This window comes from Xenia sp. Carnegie-2017, unplaced genomic scaffold (genome assembly GCF_021976095.1).
Source record: "Xenia sp. Carnegie-2017 unplaced genomic scaffold, XeniaSp_v1 HiC_scaffold_6, whole genome shotgun sequence".
Classification (NCBI taxonomy): Eukaryota; Metazoa; Cnidaria; class Anthozoa; order Malacalcyonacea; family Xeniidae; genus Xenia; species Xenia sp. Carnegie-2017.
Genome location: NW_025813526.1, coordinates 2010982 through 2032300, shown reverse-complemented (window position 1 = coordinate 2032300; position 21319 = coordinate 2010982). Strand labels below are relative to the sequence as shown.

At 33.4% G+C, this 21319-nt stretch overlaps 2 protein-coding genes and 1 pseudogene across 2 annotated transcripts; 1 reads left to right on the top strand and 2 right to left on the bottom strand.

The window, feature by feature from the left end:
• Positions 1–3229: 3229 nt before the first annotated feature.
• Positions 3230–8153, top strand: LOC124458352. Its single transcript, XM_047008384.1, has 3 exons — positions 3230–3320; positions 4387–5706; positions 8124–8153. Exons 2-3 carry the CDS (start codon positions 4387–4389, stop codon positions 8151–8153), a joined length of 1350 nt encoding a protein of 449 aa, XP_046864340.1. The 5' UTR covers positions 3230–3320.
• Positions 8154–13209: 5056 nt separating this feature from the next.
• LOC124456768 overlaps positions 13210–21319 on the bottom strand; it is a 92113-nt pseudogene continuing 84003 nt past the window's right edge.
• LOC124456771 (pre-mRNA-processing factor 17-like) lies at positions 18243–21054 on the bottom strand. Its single transcript, XM_047007121.1, has 7 exons — positions 21036–21054; positions 19892–20021; positions 19771–19820; positions 19585–19681; positions 19396–19519; positions 18481–18571; positions 18243–18326 (listed from the first exon to the last, which is right to left on the bottom strand). The coding sequence occupies exons 4-7, from the start codon at positions 19616–19618 to the stop codon at positions 18243–18245; spliced, it is 333 nt and encodes a 110-aa protein (XP_046863077.1). The 5' UTR covers positions 19619–19681; positions 19771–19820; positions 19892–20021; positions 21036–21054.

Sequence of the window (21319 nt, the reverse complement as noted above, 5' to 3'; positions counted from 1 at the left end):
GTGTGTAAATGACGCGTGGTTTGACCCATACGATGCAAACAACATCGACACTTATATGATTATACAACACAGATCTCAGGACTTGGGAACCCTATCCTTAAAAGGAAAGAAGAGGGAGACGCCTGGAAGAACGAAAAAAGAACGTTGATATGAGAAGAGCAGCATTGCAGAGTCGAGTGATTTGAGTACGTATCTGAAGACAGTGTAGGCCAGTGAAAGGGAGACAGAAATTTTATGATTTTCTTAGGAGCAGTGTGAATAAGATCTTTGGGTTCAAATGTATTGTTATTGAGAAGCGGTGAGCATGATTGTCAAAATGTATGAAGGGAAGTTGTTTAAAAGGTGAACAATTTTCTAACGACTTCTAGTTCGGTATGAAAGTGTTCATAGCTGGAGCAGGGTTGAATCTGAAGTAAAGAGAGATCAAGGGCGTTTTGTATTGAATGAGAATGAAACTATGGAAGTGGTGAGAGACCAGTGAAAGTTGGGTTTACGATACACGGAGGTGGAAACTTGCCGTTTGAGCGCGTTATTTTTACGTCAAGAAAGAGGCGTGTTGTCTTTTCCAGTTCAGATGTAAAGAGATGTTAGGATGTTGGTGGTTGAGATGGTGAAAGAGGTTTGTTCAATGATCGGAAGAGTGGCAATCAACAACGTAACGTTGGTAAGAAGGGTTTGAAGGTGGAGGACAGTTGTGAAGCCATGAATTTTCATTGAAGGAAGCCACCATGTATTTGCAAATATCAGTGGGCCTGGGGGCTGCCCTTAGCCACACCATCAATCGGTTGATAAACTTGGCCGTTAAAGAAATGACTGTTTTTAAGAGAGGGAGAGAAGTTGGTGATTTGTGAACGGTCAAGACCTTGAAGGACATTTTGGAAAGATGTGATTAGTTATTATGGCGATTGTTTCCTCCACTGGGATGTTAGTGAACAATGATTTAACATCAAAGCTCGCCATCACAACATTATGGCGTTAATGTCACTTTGTAAGATCTTGGACAGAAAAAAGTCCCTTGATAACATGGGAGTTGGCAGAGATGGTGTAGAAAGAATAAATTTGGCTTTAGCTTGTGGGGTAGTGGTCAATACTAGATGGTGGTCTTAGAGGGATGGAGGATTTATGAATTTTAGGGGAGTCATAAAGTATGCCATTACGTGTACCAGAGTGGGACAAAAGTTCGTTGTGTTTTTCATTTATGAATTTTTCTGCCTCTTTCTTTACTTTTAGGATAGGGTTCTGGCTCACGAGATCTGGTGTTGTAAACTCATTTAAGTATCGATGCTGCTACATCGTATGTGGGTCAAACCTCATCGTCACCACCAGAAATCTCAACACTGCAAAATCTAACAAGGGGCTCTTTATATCCACCACCATCTGCAGTTCTTCTCATGAAGCCATCTCTTTGCGTTTTAAATTTCTCAATTCTCTTTCCTCCTCCATTTATGACCTTATGGTTCATGAAAGCCTCTTATATCCAAACTTAAACCCTCTCTCACTTCCAAGGCAATGATACTTTCACCTTCTTCGTATACCGCCATTCTCACCAATTCCGTCATTAACTTTGCTCTCTCACGTATTTAACACTTACACCGTATCAACGTATTTAAAACCTCGTGTATATATATTAACTCAATTAATCTGAAGATGTCTTGAAGTTAAAGACAAACGTAAATAATAAATCCTTCTCTATTTTATTATTGTGATGGCTTTTAAAAGTATTGTTGGGCTGTTATGTTTCATATTGAAAATTCGCTTTCCGCCTGGCAATCTCACAGCCACATTTGCAAATGACTAAATGTTGCTCGCGAGATCGTTAACGCCATTTATTTACAATTTAATAAATTTTTCACCCTCTTTGAAAATTCTGCAGTTTGGTTGGCAATTTAGTAATATATGATTGTAAAAATTTCCATTTCAACATTTAGATTAGTTTCTATCGTGCTTTATAAAATTACTGTAGAAACGATCAAACATTCAATTCAGACAGTGGCTGACAGTATATTGGTTTCAGTTGGCTATCAGTCGAAATCCGATCAAACTACAATCACAACAAAACAATTCAAAATGAACCAATTTTAAGATAGCAATTTGGACTCCTTATACGTCCGGCCACCCTCTTATCATTCAGACCATTCAGATTTCATCTGATCTGGCCATTGACCAATAAAATAAGCGTTTTGGCGTTTAGACTCTTTTATCCGTCGAACCAGTCAAGCCACCCCGCTTATCAGTCGGTTATTCCAGGTCAATTAAAATTCAACTGATCTGGTTACCAACGAGAAATTCATTGCTATAGTCATTAGTTTTCAATAATAAATAAAGCTGGATTTTTATCACGAAGTGAATGCGATAATAAAGTAAGAATAATTAATGAATTTTTAATTAACATGAATAGGTAATTTTTGAATTTCAAACATCAGTCGCGCGACGGATTTGACATACTCTAGATCCGACCCTGTGTTGCTGATCGTTCCACTCGCAATATATAATCTGTGACAGTCTCGCCGTCATTTTTCTTCAGCGAAGTGAGTTCCGTGTAAAGAGTGATGATGCGAGGTTTTCCTCTGCCTTGATAGTGATGTCTGAGGTTTCTAAAGCGCTTCGTCCATTGTCTTTCGCCTCCAAGAGACAAACTTCTTTCGTCCGGACATTAGACCAACTCTGCAAAAGCGTCAGCCAGTTTTAAAGCTGCTGGTTCTTCTCTCTCACTTGCTGATTCGATAAATACGTCGTAGAGTTTTTGAAGACGCATATAGCCCAAGAATTTTACTTCCCATAACTCGTATTTGCTTTCGCTTCCATCGAAAAGCAAACCTCTCCTGGACCCATAACCTGTTGAGTTCGAGTAACTCGCCATATCTCTTTTCGTAATATACTCTATACCTTCATTAACAACCACAAGTGAACTTAATGATCGAACTGATTTTTATTATTTTACAGAGCAGTATTTATAGTCTATTACAAATAACAAATATTATTATTGGTCGGAATAGTTCCTCTATTTAATCTATACATGGTACATAAGGAAATTTAACTAACGCCAATAACTGTTCATTGGCTGTTAGCCGTCTGTAAACCAAACTACACACATACTATTTCTTTAACATGTTTCTGTGGTTTAAGAGCATGACTCAACAAATGTAAGACAAAATTTTTGAGCTTTTTTCTCATTTTCTAGATTTTCCAAAACATTTCAAGTGTTAGGCATGTTTTAAGAAACTTTAAATGCATGCAAAGAAACACAATTAGTAAATTGTAAATTTGATGGCATTTACAGGAAGTTTGCGTGTCGATTACATACAGAATACTATAAAAAGGTAATACCAGAATTTACCACAATATTTTACAGTGTGCAATTAATTTGATTTTTAATGTTCACCTGGACACAGTCTCAATCTGCATTCTACAAAACTAGAATGAATTTTTTGTTTCTTTTTCTATAAAACATGGCTTACAAGACGTGTCCTATATTTAACATGATTTTTTCATTGAAAAGGAAGAATACTTGAAAAATTTCTCATGGTTCTCTTCACAATTAATTCTAGAAGGCAATCAGATCTTTTATAAAAATAGGAATTATTTTAAATGCAAAGGCTAAATTACAGAGCACTCTGCTTCATATATATTTCTATTGTACAGCTGACTAAGTAGTCATTGTATTCAAGTAGACTGCCTGCACAAACTTTGTGTGTCAGTTAGACAAACTTTTGTGTGTCAGTTAAAAAGAAAAAAAACAATAATTTTAGAATAATTCAAGTCTCTAGTAGGCAAGAAATAACAAGTAATATTTTGATGCATGTTATGAACCACTTTACACCATATCATAGAACTTGTATGAGATCATTAACAAGTATACTCGAAGACTCAAAGTTGTAGACACAAAAATACAAATATAGCAATGACTAAGACTAAGGCTCATAAAAATACTACAATTCTGGAAGTATTATAATATGAAAACATTTCATTAAAATCAATAATCAATCTACGTAACGTTTCAACACGAACAATAACCAATTTCGCCAGGGTTAAACTGGGAAGTTAAAAATTGAAACTATTAATGTTGTGATAAATATTTTAAAAATTTCCCAGTGTAGAAGCAATTTTAGGGCCATTTCGCTAGCGACTGACGTGGTACAAATTTCGTGCCCTCCACTCTCAAAATCCTGGCGACGCCACTACCAAAATGTAGCCAAATGGCTAAATGCAGGAAAACTAAAAGGTCCAATTGCGTTGTTTTCAGCTGCCATCCTCTATATTCATTTACACGTACAAGTAAAACTGTAACATTACGTAGCTATGTTTGATCTTCAACAATTTTAGTTGTTAATAAACTCTAATTAAAGAACCAATTTATATATATATTAATAATTTTATGACCTTTAGATGCAGTCAAGAGATAAAATTAATAACTTCTACCTGCAAGAAATACTTACAGATGTTGTTACGAAGAAACTTGCTGATTTATTTATCAAAGAGTGGAACATTAACTACAAAAAATCCCACGGAGAATGGAAAAATACAAACGTTAGTGGTCAGAAGTTGTTCAATATTGAAAAAACAAAAAAGAAACCACATGACAAACATATTCTGTCAAAATTTCAAGAGGGTGACACAAGTAAGTGGGATTGTACAACACTATTTGCAGCAATATTGTTTTCCAACTCAATTGGAACAAAAATTGACCCAAAAGTTAGATCTGCCGTTAATGTACTTCGTATTGTAAGAAACAAATTTACCCATGATAATCCAGGAAGAGTATCTAATACCGAATTTGACAAAATGCTTTGTGATATTGAAAAGTCATTTAAAGATCTACGATTTTCATTCAATGAAATTAATGAAAAAAAATGTCAACGAAACAAATTTAATTCTTTTCAATTACTTCCTTGCAAACCAAATCACGATGTCGTTAAACGTACAGAGTTACTTAATCAAATCACAGCAGATCTCAATAACTTGCGCAGTACTAACAATAATGAACTAACATATTATTATATTTCTGGTAATCCTGGCAGTGGTAAATCTGAATTAGCCAGACAAGTTTGTGAAGAAATGTTTAAGTCGGTTGAGTGGGAAAATAAAACAACATTTGTGATGACACTCTATGGAAATGATGCAGAATCCCTTTTAAAAACTTATGCTGAACTTTGTCAACACTTTAGCAATGATAAAACTGTCATTGAAAATATTCTGAAAGAAGCAAAAAGCAGCGAAGACAAAATTAAAGATTTTCAATTATTGCTGACACAACAAGTGAAATCTTGGCAAACATGGTGGATTGTTGTAGATAACGTGGTTGAACTTCATAAAATTTATCCATTTTTACCTCAAGTTGGTGATCATAGCTGGAAAAATGGTCAAATTATTGTAACTGTCCAAAATACAGATGCTATACCACCAGATGGAAATCTAAATAAACACATTTCAGTTAGTCATGGTATGAACGATGAAGAATGTCGAGGACTTCTATCTGTCTTTTCTGATATTCATAATAAAGATGAAAAATATTTAAAGGATTTATCAGACAAATTAGATCGTCAACCGTTGTTCCTGGCAAATGCTGCTTCCTACGTAGGTAGAGTAAAAAGTGTAAATCCGACATTCACGTGGGAGCAATATTTTGATAAGTTGAATGAAGGAGAGCGACAAAACATGGATGGCTATTTTCAAAAGATAAATACATCTTATTTAGGAATGAAAACTGTTATGCTAGCAGTACAAAAAAATGCTGAAGAATCCATCTTGTTGGAACATGTTTTTAAACTTTTCTCAATAATATCTTTCGATCCCTTACCACAAGATGTTATAATACTATTTATTAAAAGCATTGATCCAAAAATATCTGCAGAAGATGTCTGTCTTGAATTAAAGCATTGTTCTTTATTCCTTCAAACGGAAAAGAAAGACATCCGCCTGCACAGCGTTGTACACGAAGCCATCATAAATTATTCATCGCAGACCTTTGGCTGTAAACAAAACGAAAATAATTCCACTGCAGCTGATCTTGCCTGTCAAGTTGCTTGGCACTAAATCATTTTGAAGACAGAGAAGATGAAATCAAAATAATTCCACATCTAATTAAATTCATAACAAATTCATCATTTCAACATTTCCTAAATAAGTTGATCGATGTAAAATCATCAAAACAAAAACTTGATGAAAGAAATTGGAAATTTGCCAAATATTTTGTAGATGTTTTGGAAAGATTTTGCAACTATAAACTTGCAACTAAAGTACTTTATGAAATAACAGAAATTCAAACTAAAGTGTTAGGTGTTGATCATATTGATGTTTCCTATTCGTACAACGAGCTGGGTTATTGCTTTGGAAGAATGGAGAATATGAAAATGCTAAAGATTTTTATGAACGAGCGATAAATTCAAACAAAACATTTGGACCTGACCATGTTAATATTGCGACAACGTACACAATCTGGGTTCGGTTTACAATGATATGGGAGAATACGAAAAAGCAAAACATTTTTTTGAACGAGCGATGGAAATTCAAACAAAAGCATTTGGACCTGACCATGTTAATATTGCGACAACGTACAACAATCTGGGGTCGGTTTACGAAAATATGGGGGAGTACGAAAAAGCAAAAGATTGTTATGAACGAGCGATGAAAATTGAAGCGAAAGCGTTTGGACCTGACTATGTTAAAATTGCTATAAGGTACAACAATCTGGGTTCGGTTTACAATGATATGGGAGAGTACGAAAAAGCAAAAGATTTTTATGAACAAGCGATAGACATTGACACGAAAACATTTGCACCTGACTATATTTATATTGTGAAATTGTACAACAATCTGGGTTTGGTTTATAGTAAAATGGGAGAGTACGAAAAAGCAAAAGATTTTTGTGAACGAGCGAAAGAAATTGAAACAAAAGCATTTGGACCTAACCATGTTAATATTGCGACAACGTTTAACAATCTGGGTTTGGTTTACAATAATATGGGAGAGTACGAAAAAGGAAAAGATTTTTATGAACGAGCGATAGAAATTGAAACGAAAGCATTTGGACCTGACCATGTTAATATTGCGACAACGTACAACAATCTGGGTTTGTTTACAGTAAAATGGGAGAGTACGAAAAAGCTAAAGATTTTTATAAACGAGCGATAGAAATTCAAACGAAAACATTTGGACCTAACCATTTCAATATTGCGACAACGTACAGCAATCTGGGTTCGGTTTACTATCAAATGGGAAAGTACGAAAAAGCAATTGATTTTTATGAACTAGCTATGAAAATTCAAACAAAAGCATTTGGACCTGACCATGTTAATATTGCGACAACATACAACAATCTAGGTTTGCTCTACAGTAAAATGGGAAGGTACGAAAAAGCAATAAATGTTTATGAACGAGCGATGAAAATTAAAACGAAAAGATTTGGACCTGACCATGTTAATATTGCGACAACGTACAACAATCTGGGTTCGGTTTACAGTAATATGGGAGAGTACGAAAAAGCAAAAGATTTTTATGAACGAGCGATAGAAATTCAAACAAAAGCATTTGGACCTGACCATGTTAATATTGCGACAACGTACAACAATCTGGGTTCGGTTTACGATAATATGGGAGAGTACAAAAAAGCAAAAGATTTTTATAAACGAGCGATAGAAATTCAAGCGAAAGCGTTTGGACCTGACCATGTTAATATTGCGACAACGTACAACAATCTTGGTTTGGTTTACAGTAAAATGAGAAGGTACGAGAAAGCAAAACATTTTTATGAACGAGCGATAGAAATTCAAACAAAAGCATTTGGACCTGACCATGTTAATATTGCGACAACGTACAGCAATCTGGGTTCGGTTTACGATGATATGGAAGAGTACGAAAAAGCAAAAGATTTTTATGAACGAGCGAAAGATATTAAAACGAAAGCATTTACCTGAACATGTACTGCAAATATACTACAATCTTTATTTGGTTATAAACAAACTATAGATATTGAAACTGAAGCATTTGGACTTCTATTTATCTTTTATTTGCTAGAAGTTAAAATACTCCTGTCTATGAAAACGTGCAAGGAGATAGAAGAAGAGGAAATGAATTTGTAGCTCATTTTTAAGGAAGAAGAAAATCAATTTATCTTTTTATTTCAGGTATGTCTTCTTTATACGAAAGCTGATTAGAAGCAGTTGTATTGTAGATTTCTTTTAACAAAGGTTCAAATAACACCAGTTGTTTATTTATAAAAGGTATAAATATATTATTGACAATATTCAAACATTTGTATTTTCAAGTTTTTAACTGTAATTTATTTACTGGAACAGTTTTTATTAAGAAACTTGTATGGAACTATCAAAGTATATTTATGAGTTTAGTTTGCAATATCTAACTATTCAGAATTTGTGAAGTTCTTTAAAATGAATGTTGTTGTGTCATTTTCTTGTATAATGAAAGTAAATACTGATCTTACAGCAACCATGATCATGTAGCATCCTTTTTTCAAATGCTGAAAAGCCCACAAGATTTGCTTTGCTATATATGTATGAATACAATCTTTTCTATATATATTTCTATTCATTCATATAATTTACAAAATATAATTTCTATTTATGAGAATTGTAGTTTTTTGAAATGGACATGCAGTTATTGTTATTTGATTCAATCATACTTGATTTGGTGACTAACACCTTAATTGTCATGACAATGTTTATTTTTTTTACTTTGGAGTAAATATTTATTCAATGATTGATTCAATAATACTTTATTATAGTTCAAATTATAAAGGCAATGTAAAGTGAAAGTTGTAAATAACCTGAAGAAAAAGCAGGATATCATTGCCATAGCATTGACAGAAGGAAAAATGACACATTTAACTGTCCGACTACCAGATTTTAGACTACCAGATTTACTAATATATAAAAAATCCCAGCAGTGGCGCAGGATACTTAATAGTTGGGGGCACAAATTCATATATGCATGTCTTAATCAGTTGAAAACAATGGATTTCAAAGAAACTTAATGTGGCAGAACATAAATATATGAATATGTGCCTCTTACCCAAAATAAAGAGTCTGCTATGTCATTTATTCACAGGGCATCTTGAAGAGCTCTGGCATTGTGTGTAACAGTTAGTATTTCATTTTGCAAGGAAATTCTTCTTATTTTTTTTCCAAAACCTAATTCGAACATTAGAGAACTTGTGTACAAACTATAAAAAGTTTATATTAGGAATATGTTTCTAGGGCAACACCCTCCTTTAAAGTATGTATCCATGTTCAGGAGTGAATGACATGACCAGACATTTTTGGCTAATGTCTTTACAACTGATAAGAACAGTAAATGAGTCATTTCTACTGGTGTCTTTACTACTGATATGGACAGTAATGAGTCATTTTCATTGCTATGACATTCATGTCTTGCTTTTGCTATAGTTTATACTTTACATTGCTTTGAAACTGATTCTCCCAGCTACATAAATGATTTTACCACAAAATCACAATACAAAATGTTGTGGTTATCTCTGATCCCAAGAAAATCAAATATAAATTAAAATGAGATTTACTACATTTAAATGTAAGCAGAAAAGAACATTGTCACAACAATTAAGGTGTAAATCCCCAACCGTAAATAGAAAGAAATGTTGAATCAAGTAACCAAACTATTGACTTTCTTTCCACACACAATTCTTTTCAATACAAATTATGTTTTACCATTCATCACAGTGAACAGAAATTTGTATATTTAAACAGCAAAGCCAGGGTTTGGGCTGTTTAGAAAACTTACTAAGCACTATAAATTTTTCATGTAAATAATGTACAAGTTATGATTTTTCTTATTAAACAACAAAAAGAACCAAACAAACACTCCATTTAAACCTTTGCCAACAAAAATTGAAAATGCAACTGTTGCTGGTCAGCTAAAGGAGAAAGAAAACATACCCAAAAGCCAGGGCTAACAAAGAATCTTGTTCCTTGAATGGAGCCAAAAATCCATTTCTTTCTGTAAAGACTAAACACAATAAAAATCCTTTGCTGACAAGCGTTTTGATAGATCTGGCATTGGTGACCACCTGACAATGTAATTTATCTTTATGTATGTTTTAGGTAGTGATGTAGCCAAGAAAAATGGAGCTTTTACTCTAATTATGTGTGTCTGGCCTATATTTACTGTTGTCATCTCATATGTAGTGTAGTGAGTAACGAAAAATTAATTGAACAACAAAATATTTATTTTCATAGCACTGGTAGACTTACTATACGCTACGAGTTGTCATGGTGTTATTAAAGGGTTGAATTCTGATATCTTCCTTTGATTCTTATTTTCTTATTTTCCGTAAATTATACACGTATTTAATAAAATATACATTTAAGTTAATTTATCCAAAGGGGAACCCCCATGGTCTGGGAATCTAAGTTCTTGATACAGGGTGTTTCAAAAAAAGGTAATCCAACTTTTACTTGCTGATGTGTGTAAATTACTGAATAAATAACTGTAGTTTTAAATATTTAAAAAAAAAGAGTTCAAGGTTCTAGCTATGGAATGCTATGTTGTTTGTTGCGATTTGGAAGGAAAATGAGTGAAATGCAAGCGCGTTGAAAAATTTTGGTCAAAGTCGCATTCTTTCACCTTTGAGCATTTTTCCATCAACATGAAAGGTGCTTCACTTTGATTTTGCTGATTTGTTGACTGACCATCACATATTTTATGGTGATGTCTCATTTTTCAACCTTGACAATATTTGAAATTATCTGACATTTACAATTTCCATGATTCAGCAAAAATTGATACTCATGCAGCCTTAATTAAATGTAGTTTTATTAAATAATAAATTAATAACTACATACGTATAATATAGAAGCTACAGTGCATTAAAAATCCCACTCAAGAAACTTACTTTAAAAACATTTATACCTCCTAGCGTGGAGATCAATCATTGCCGCTGAATCATGCAAATTTTCAACACAGTACATGGAACCAAAAAAAGATTCAATGGAAAAATTCCGATCACTTTAAGATAAAAATAAAAACTTATGGATACAATACGAAACTATCGGACTATATATGATAAATCGTGTCCAGAGTACAAAAATCAAAGAGTGAAATACAAATTAGTCTCTTTTTTCTAAACCGGCTCTCCCGTCTTTGATGTATTTTGGAATGACTGTTAAAAGGGTCGCATAAATTGCTAATAGTAACGCTATTTTTAAATTACGAAGCACTACTTTGTCAAATTCAAATTGCAGCTAAATTTTTGTGGTCAATCGGCGATTTGAATTATGTCATTGAAAAGCATCGCAGACATGCCTCAGGCTTGCCTTAGCCACAAGATCAGAAAGCATCTCAGGCTTGCCCTTAATAATGGCTCAGTTATGTCTCAGTCATATGTGAACTAGGCTTAAGAAGAAAACTCTTTATGTCGCTGTAAGGGTAAGGTCCGTTTCAAACGTCACATTTACATGAACGGAATGCTTTAAAAACAAAAGAAAATGAGAAAAAATCCTCGATATCTTTTGTTTTAATTGCATTCGGCTCATGTAGAATTCGACGTTTCAAACAGGCCTAAGATAAATAGTAAACTCAATGACATAAAAAGCACTTAAAAAATGGCGGTATTTTCCGAGAACTCGAATATTTGTTAACCGCCTGAACGTACATTTCGACATTAATGTTTGTCATTGTTTAAATTTTTCTGATGAGGAACAGGGATAATTTTGAAAATATATAAGCAAATAACATAACGGTAAGGAAACATTATTTGCTTTTTAATTCATAGGTTAAAACGTTTTCAAAGGTAGTATTGAGAAATGTATTTGACGAGGATCGGGGCATCTCATTACTAAGATATAGTGTAATTTTTATTTCCACTTTTTTATATACCATTCCCAAACTTTTATGAATTTAAACGTTTGTTTGTTCAGAGATTTGATAGTAGACACCAATGTTCGATAGACTAGTGAAACGCAGGCAATAGCGAGATGTTTTTGACATTATGCAGATACATAACATAGAAAATGTAAACAACAAAGTTGTAGTGGTTGTGTTGGCAAAACCTTGTTATGATGTTGTGTTTTGATACCCAATATTTTGAGTTCCCACACATTTTTGTCAGATTATATCAGTCATACTGGTATTTTGCAATTGTCAATCATAAAAAAGCAAATCCTTACGTACTCATCCAGTGCCTATTTTTTAGAAATTATCATTGTATAAAGAATGTTTCAATGATACATCCTGTATAATTATTAAAAGGAAAATTTAAAATGTTATAAGCACATTAAACAAACAATTGTCGAATGCGTCAGCAACCAACCTGGTGAAACGGTAAATGAATTAAAGAAATAGAAATTTTATTAACGTGAAAGTTGTCTAAAAGTCACTATTTTTTATTCGGCTTATTTTGATATCTATGTTGCATGCTTCGTTGTTTGTCCGTCTATGCTTAATTAATCTTTTGCTTGCATTTATGTGTCTGTTGATATCGAAAATAATGAGTTACAATGAAACAATGTTAGTGGTCCAAAACAAGAATATTTTACGAATAATAGAAATGACATTGTTTAGTACATCCAAAGAAGTTAAGTCAATTGAGCAAAAATATTTCTTGTGATCATTTATGTACATTTATACCTGTATTAGATGGCAATCCTTGACAGAATAGCGAAATGGTGATCCATTATGATCCATTATAAATTACTGGAACTCCAAAACCCTTTAGATTTGTGCTATAAAAATATGAATGTTTAAATAACAAAGTTTAACCATGGGCATTAAATCACTGAAATTGTATAAACAAACGATAACTCGCCCCATTCCATCGTAACAGACCGTGCCCAAACTTTGATTGATTGTATCTATATTATATATTTACCTAAAAAATATATTAATAAATAATAAAACAAATACATAAATGAATATATAATATAGATACAATTAATCAATACAAAGTTTGCGGGGCACGGTGTGTTACAATGGAACGGGGCGAGTTATCGTTTGTTTATACAATTTAAGTGATTTTTTGGGCCGCCTTTTGGTTTAACCTCACAAAGTTGAATCTATAACAAATGTGCTGCGCCAAGAAAATGCTTTAGTGAAAAATTTGAAAACTCTATTTCATCAAGATTTCAACGATGATAATATACCATCAACGTTTGGTGGTTATATTTTTTACCTCTGACTGACCATAACTTTCTTCAATTGTTTTTTGAAAGTCTCTTAATGTCATTCCATATTCCATATTTGTTTTTAACTTCTCTAGTTTAAACATAACAGGACAATCCAGTGATATACAGCTCAGTTGTTCATCTCTAGCTCCACAACACTGAAAACATATCTACAATATGAAAAAAATTAAATGTCATGAAAAAGACAAACCATAATTATTAGGTTATTTATTAAGCATACCTCTTTAAGATGACTGTATTTTCTTTCCCAGTTCCCCACTCTACTTGCCAGAATAAAGACAAACTTTTAAGGGTTGCTACGACAACTTTGACACAAACCGTGCTGTGTTAATTGTTCACATACAGGACAGTGTAGAGTTGTAAAAAACCGAGAAATCGAACGCTAAAATTTGTTCAAATAAATTAATTTAGCTTTTACATCAATTCATGAATGTACTTATGACAACTAACTTTTTGTTTCCTTGCAATAACACGATGTCGAGGGATATAGCGGAGTAGTTATACATAAATGTGTCTTAAAGTCCAAATCTCTCAAATAGATACAATTTTACAGTAGATAAAAACCTTTCAAACTTTAGTTTCACAGGTTTAGTATTCTCTGCAGTAACAGCATCAACAATTTCTTTTCCAATCTTAAACGCTTCCTCTTTACTGGCACCTTTTACTAATACGAAAAGACTATCGGTGTCCTATAATACCACACGAGCACCCCACTCATCATTTGTGTTCACGAGATTGATAGCTCGTTCCAGGGTCTCGCGTGCTTTACGAACAATGGCGTCAGCAATCTGATGAAAAACAGAAAAGAATATTCAGATGGTTTTAACAGTAAAATGAATCCAGTATGACAATAAGCACTTGATAGATTTTCAATCTGAGCATGTGACTTAGTCCAGGCTCACGATAATCATAATAATCAACATGTATCTATATTATATATATTATATATTTACCAATTATCTGTAGTAAATATTTTATATATTTATTGTATCTAAAATATATATGTGTATTGGTAGATGTATAATATATATACAATCAATTAATACGAAGTTTACGGCGCATGGTCTGTTTAGATGGAATGGGGAGAGCTATCGTTTGTTTAAATTTCTACCATGAATACAAAGTTTACGGCACAAAGTCTGTTTAGATGGAATGGGGAGAGTTATCGTTTGTTTAAATTTCTATCATGAATACAAAGTTTACGACACAAGGTCTGTTTAGATGGAATGAGGAGAGCTATCGTTTGTTTAAATTTCTATCATGAATACAAAGTTTACGGCGCAAGGTCTGTTTAGATGGAATAGGGAGAGCTATTATTTGTTTAAATTTCTATCATGAATACAAAGTTTACGCCGCAAGGTCTGTTTAGATGAAATGAGGAGAGCTATCGTTTGTTTAAATTTCTATCATGAATACAAAGTTTACGGCGCAAGGTCTGTTTAGATGGAATAGGGAGAGCTATCGTTTGTTTAAATTTCTATCATGAATACAAAGTTTACGGCACAAGGTCTGTTTAGATGGAATGGGGAGAGTTATCGTTTGTTTAAATTTCTATCATGAATACAAAGTTTACGGCACAAGGTCTGTTTAGATGGAATGAGGAGAGCTATCGTTTGTTTAAATTTCTATCATGAATACAAAGTTTACGGCGCAAGGTCTGTTTAGATGGAATGGGAGAGCTATTATTTGTTTAAATTTCTATCATGAATACAAAGTTTACGCGCAAGGTCTGTTTAGATGGAATGGGAGAGTTATCGTTTGTTTAAATTTCTATCATGAATACAAAGTTTACGGCGCAAGGTCTGTTTAGATGGAATGGGAGAGCTATCGTTTGTTTAAATTTCTATCATGAATACAAAGTTTACGGCAAGGTCTGTTTAGATGGAATGGGAGAGTTATCGTTTGTTTAAATTTCTATCATGAATACAAAGTTTACGGCACAAGGTCTGTTTAGATGGAATGGGAGAGTTATCGTTTGTTTAAATTTCTATCATGAATACAAAGTTTACGGCACAAGGTCTGTTTAGATGGAATGAGGAGAGTTATCGTTTGTTTAAATTTCTATCATGAATACAAAGTTTACGGCACAAGGTCTGTTTAGATGGAATGGGAGAGCTATCGTTTGTTTAAATTTCTATCATGAATACAAAGTTTACGGCACAAGGTCTGTTTAGATGGAATGGGGAGAGTTATCGTTTGTTTAAATTTCTATCATGAATACAAAGTTTACGGCACAAGGTCTGTTTAGATGGAATGGGAGAGTTATCGTTTGTTTAAATTTCTATCATGAATACAAAGTTTACGGCACAAGGTCTGTTTAGATGGAATGGGAGAGTTATCGTTTGTTTAAATTTCTATCATGAATACAAAGTTTACGGCGCAAGGTCTGTTTAGATGGAATGGGGAGAGTTATCGTTTGTTTAAATTTCTATCATGAATACAAAGTTTACGGCACAAGGTCTGTTTAGATGGAATGGGAGAGTTATCGTTTGTTTAAATTTCTATCATGAATACAAAGTTTACGGCACAAGGTCTGTTTAGATGGAATGGGAGAGCTATCGTTTGTTTAAATTTCTATCATGAATACAAAGTTTACGGCACAAGGTCTGTTTAGATGGAATGGGAGAGTTATCGTTTGTTTAAATTTCTATCATGAATACAAAGTTTACGGCACAAGGTCTGTTTAGATGGAATGGGGAGAGCTATCGTTTGTTTAAATTTCTATCATGAATACAAAGTTTACGGCACAAGGTCTGTTTAGATGGAATGGGAGAGCTATCGTTTGTTTAAATTTCTATCATGAATACAAAGTTTACGGCACAAGGTCTGTTTAGATGGAATGGGAGAGTTATCGTTTGTTTAAATTTCTATCATGAATACAAAGTTTACGGCACAAGGTCTGTTTAGATGGAATGGGGAGAGTTATCGTTTGTTTAAATTTCTATCATGAATACAAAGTTTACGGCACAAGGTCTGTTTAGATGGAATGGGAGAGCTATCGTTTGTTTAAATTTCTATCATGAATACAAAGTTTACGGCACAAGGTCTGTTTAGATGGAATGGGAGAGTTATCGTTTGTTTAAATTTCTATCATGAATACAAAGTTTACGGCACAAGGTCTGTTTAGATGGAATGAGGAGAGCTATCGTTTGTTTAAATTTCTATCATGAATACAAAGTTTACGGCGCAAGGTCTGTTTAGATGGAATGGGGAGAGCTATCGTTTGTTTAAATTTCTATCATGAATACAAAGTTTACGGCACAAGGTCTGTTTAGATGGAATGGGGAGAGTTATCGTTTGTTTAAATTTCTATCATGAATACAAAGTTTACGGCACAAGGTCTGTTTAGATGGAATGGGAGAGTTATCGTTTGTTTAAATTTCTATCATGAATACAAAGTTTACGGCACAAGGTCTGTTTAGATGGAATGGGAGAGTTATCGTTTGTTTAAATTTCTATCATGAATACAAAGTTTACGGCGCAAGGTCTGTTTAGATGGAATGGGAGAGCTATCGTTTGTTTAAATTTCTATCATGAATACAAAGTTTACGGCACACGGTCTGTTTAGATGGAATGGGAGAGTTATCGTTTGTTTAAATTTCTATCATGAATACAAAGTTTACGGCACAAGGTCTGTTTAGATGGAATGGGAGAGCTATCGTTTGTTTAAATTTCTATCATGAATACAAAGTTTACGGCGCACGGTCTGTTTAGATGGAATGGGAGAGCTATCGTTTGTTTAAATTTCTATCATGAATACAAAGTTACCTCAACACAAGGTACTCGTCCTGAGACGTTTGCTGATTTGTAACCATAAGTGACATTTGCAATCAACTTTAAAGCAAGTTGTCGAGCATCAAGAAGTTGAAGAAGAGTCTAAAATGTAAATTATTTATGATATTGAATGATTCAAGAAAACGGGGACAAGTAGCAAGGCTTCACGTGCTGTCCCTGATTTCGACTGATTGCTACAACACGGGCAACACTTCCAAACTTCCAGCCCGAGTTTGGATCGCCCTGGCGCGAAGAGATATGATGATGATGATGATTAGAGAAAACAAGCGAAGAGTGGAAAGGCATCTTTTTTGTACATGATGAAAACTCCATGACGTTTTAGCTACTGGATCTTATAAAAACATCAAAGATCGCTTCAAAAACAAAGGTTTAATAAAACCAACTTTATCATCTTTACAATCTTTCATATAGCTTTTACCATATGTGTGTATAATATAACTCCAAAATCAAATAAATCAAACTTTGTAACCAAAGATATCAAGACCAATTTAGGACAGTAAAGACTTAAGAAGGAACGCTATGTATATCGAATGACAAAGAAGGAACGCTATGTACATCGAATGACAAGAAGGAACGCTATGTATATCGAATGACAAAGAAGGAACGCTATAAACATCAAATGACAAGAAGGAACGCTATGTACATCGAATGACAAAGAAAGAACGCTATGTACATCGAATGACAAAGAAGGAACGCTATGTACATCGAATGACAAAGAAGGAACGCTATGTACATCGAATGACAAAAAGAACGCTATGTACATCGAATGACAAAGAAGGAACGCTATGTACATCGAATGACAAAGAAGGAACGCTATGTACATCGAATGACAAAGAAGGAACGCTATGTACATCGAATGACAAGAAGGAACGCTATGTACATCGAATGACAAAGAAGGAACGCTATGTACATCGAATGACAAAGAAGGAACGCTATGTACATCGAATGACAAAGAAGGAACGCTATGTACATCGAATGACAAAGAAGGAACGCTATGTACATCGAATGACAAAGAAGGAACGCTATACATCGAATGACAAAGAAGGAACGCTATGAACATCGAATGACAAAGAAGGAACGCTATGTACATCGAATGACAAAGAAGGAACGCTATGTACATCGAATGACAAAGAAGGAACGCTATATACATCGAATGACAAAGAAGGAACGCTATGTACATCGAATGACAAAAAACTCTTGCAAAATATACAACAAAATGCAAATGTTATTTTTTCAACAATCTTTTGAATCAATAAAAATGTGACCTTGAACCAAATGAATGTGAAATATCCCACATTACCTGGATAAAATTCCTCGTCTTATGTTAGATTTTACAAAAACAGAGCCGTTGGCGCTTACATGAATATCATCTTGCAGTTTCTGAAAGGAAATGTATTGTTTCAAATGTATTGCTTGTCGTGATGGTAATTTAATAAAAATTCTCACCTCCAGTAAGGTTGGAGGAACATTCAACGATGTACAACCAAACTCAAAATGAACAACGACATGTAAGACAGAGAAAATGACTTTTTACCTTATTTTTACAATCCATGCTACACGAAAGAAGAAGATGAGCAGATTTCGGAAGGAATCTTATTGCAGAAACACCTTTAGTGTGACCAGACCTAAGAGAAAGATAAAAAAAATACAATAATACATAAGTAAGAATATCTCCATTGCTTTCTTTTATCACGACGGTAGAAGGATGAACTACAGGAAAACAAATACTTAAATGTTATTAAAAAGTGCTGTATAAAGTGAATATTTGCATCAGGAAGTATCGTTACGTTTTTGTCGAGGTTAGTAGAGTCCTGTGAAGGACTGTTGGTGTTGATGTTGACTGACGTTTCGACAACCTTAGCAGTAGTCATCTTCAGAGTCAAATGATAAGTAAATGTCAGGTTAGCCGTGTTTCTTAAAACAAGTGCTAAGGAAGTCCAATACAATATCTACAAACATACGTACGTAGTGCTAGAACAAATCATTATTTTATAATAAATAATACACTGATAAATATGATTTTATAAACATATCAAATGATCACCTAAACATCTCGTATTAAAAAAACGCTCATATTTTAAGTTTATATTTGGATGAGACGCTTTCTCTAATGAATACTGTATTGTATAATTGAACTTCCTCAATACCATCAAGAATTATATCATAAACTGTCTTTAAACTTAATTCAATTATTGCGTGTTTTCCTTAAAATCTACAAAATTTAAAGCATATTGATGACTCGAAGTCAGACGTTCCATGGCGTTTCTAATTACATTTTGGTAAGTAAACTTTCATATTTCTTTCGTTTTTGTTTTACAGTAAAGTAACAGAAAACAAACAAATACAAGAATAACTAGAATTCAATAGCGTGTTTAACGTCATTTCTGATATTTTAACTTCCATTTTTTGATTTTGAATAAATGAACTAAATGGAGAATTGTTTACATACCACGTATGAATATGTTGCTTTGGTAGAAAACATAGTTCTGGAGGAGTATCTGACTTGAGATTAATGCCAAGATCTTGTGGAATGTGAAGATATGATCTTCCTTGATAGTCATATGCATCTTTAACTGAAAAATAATTACATTTGGTAAAGTTTAGGATACTACAAGAAAGTATAAAAATTTTAACTTACTGTGTAATGTGGATTTCTCTTCTGAAGGTTTCATATCATCTTTCTTTGATTTGTTTTTCTTTGATAATTCATACTCCTCAAGTATTGTCGACCCTTCCTGTATTCACCAAGGTAAAATGCCAGAAAAATAATTGTTTGATTTGAAAAATATCTTTATAAAACTCTTTATTTGGGTAATTGAAATACCTCAGATGGTTTAGCAATAGTTTCTTCATCAACAAACTTACTCTATGGTCCTATAGGATAACATAGAATAAGAGATAGTCGGACAACCTTTCAAAAGTTATGATTATTGTCGTTATCGTACCCTTGTATCCATCAATCACACCAGGATCTCCCTATTCTCTCTTTTCCTCTTATCTCCCGCTTGCTGTTTTGTAGCTTCAAACACAGTCAATCCCTTGCCAACCTTTGCTTTCTCAACATCCCCAACAAATCTTAATGGATAGCAATTGATATAAACATAAAACATTACCAAGCCTATTTACTAATAATTAAGAGCCATGTACTACATTATGTTTTTTAGGTAATTTCATGACAAAGCACATTCATCATATTCCACTCAAATAAACATTTATCAGCTTGAATCAATTCAAAGTAATTGAGTGATATAATACTTCAGCATTATTCTATTTCAGACTTGATGCATTCACTGAGGAACATGTTTGATGTAGGAGTGTTTAATACCCTCTACATATTGTGAATTATGTATAAAAAGTTAGTCCGGAAACTAATAAAGGATGAAAAAGTTGGTTTGTATTGGGTTTTAGTATCAATCTACACTACAATAAATCATCCCTACAATGTAAAACACAAAAAATTTTGAAGAGATGTGCGTTCCTGTACTAACATGACTATCGTTGAAGATGTATGCTATATCATAGTTATGCTATAAGCACATTGTAACAATATTATATACATATATTGTAACTAACTTCTCTTCAATGTGAGCTGTGTCATCACTTGGATCTAATGCATAACCTGTGATTTATTAAAAACAAAAAGATCACACATAACTCATTAACAAAAACATTTTTCTCAAACTATGCTTGTTTTTGCTCTTACCGTAACTTGAGAATGTTTTTAGTTGATTATCAAATTGAAATTTACTGATATGAGCTGGCTCAACATAGCCAGACAACATATTTTTATGTGCTCTTTTCTGCTCCGTTTTAAATGGATTTTGAGGTCCAATCTAAAATAGTAGACTTCTCCAAAATCATGATTTTGTCTATGTGCATGTAAATGGTGACAATAATTAAATTATTAACGTACCGAAGCAGAAAAGAGTAGTCATACTTTGCATTAAATCTAACTTCTTTCATTGAAGGATCGATGTGTCTTCTCCAATCAATTCCTTCCTTTAAAGCATAGCAAATCGTATCATAGATTTAACCTTGGCGTTGGTAGTTGCCTAGTTAGGACTTTGGATAAAAACTATTACACTTTACCTTAGCATCAACAATTGGCGCGCTGTTTAAAAGAAACTTAGATTTTAGAGCATCCATATTGACTTTTCATCTTCTTTAGATTTATCATTATTACTTCTCTCTTCGTCAGAAGAATCACTTTGATAAGACACCAATGATTTGGGACTTACAGCTAAATCGAGAGATCGGGGAACAGAAGCCATATTGAAATTTGTCACGTGAAACGTGAACTGAAAGATAAATATTAAATGTCACCATCGTTACGCGAGCGAATTGTTTTATCGTCTTGCCGCGAAATGCGATTT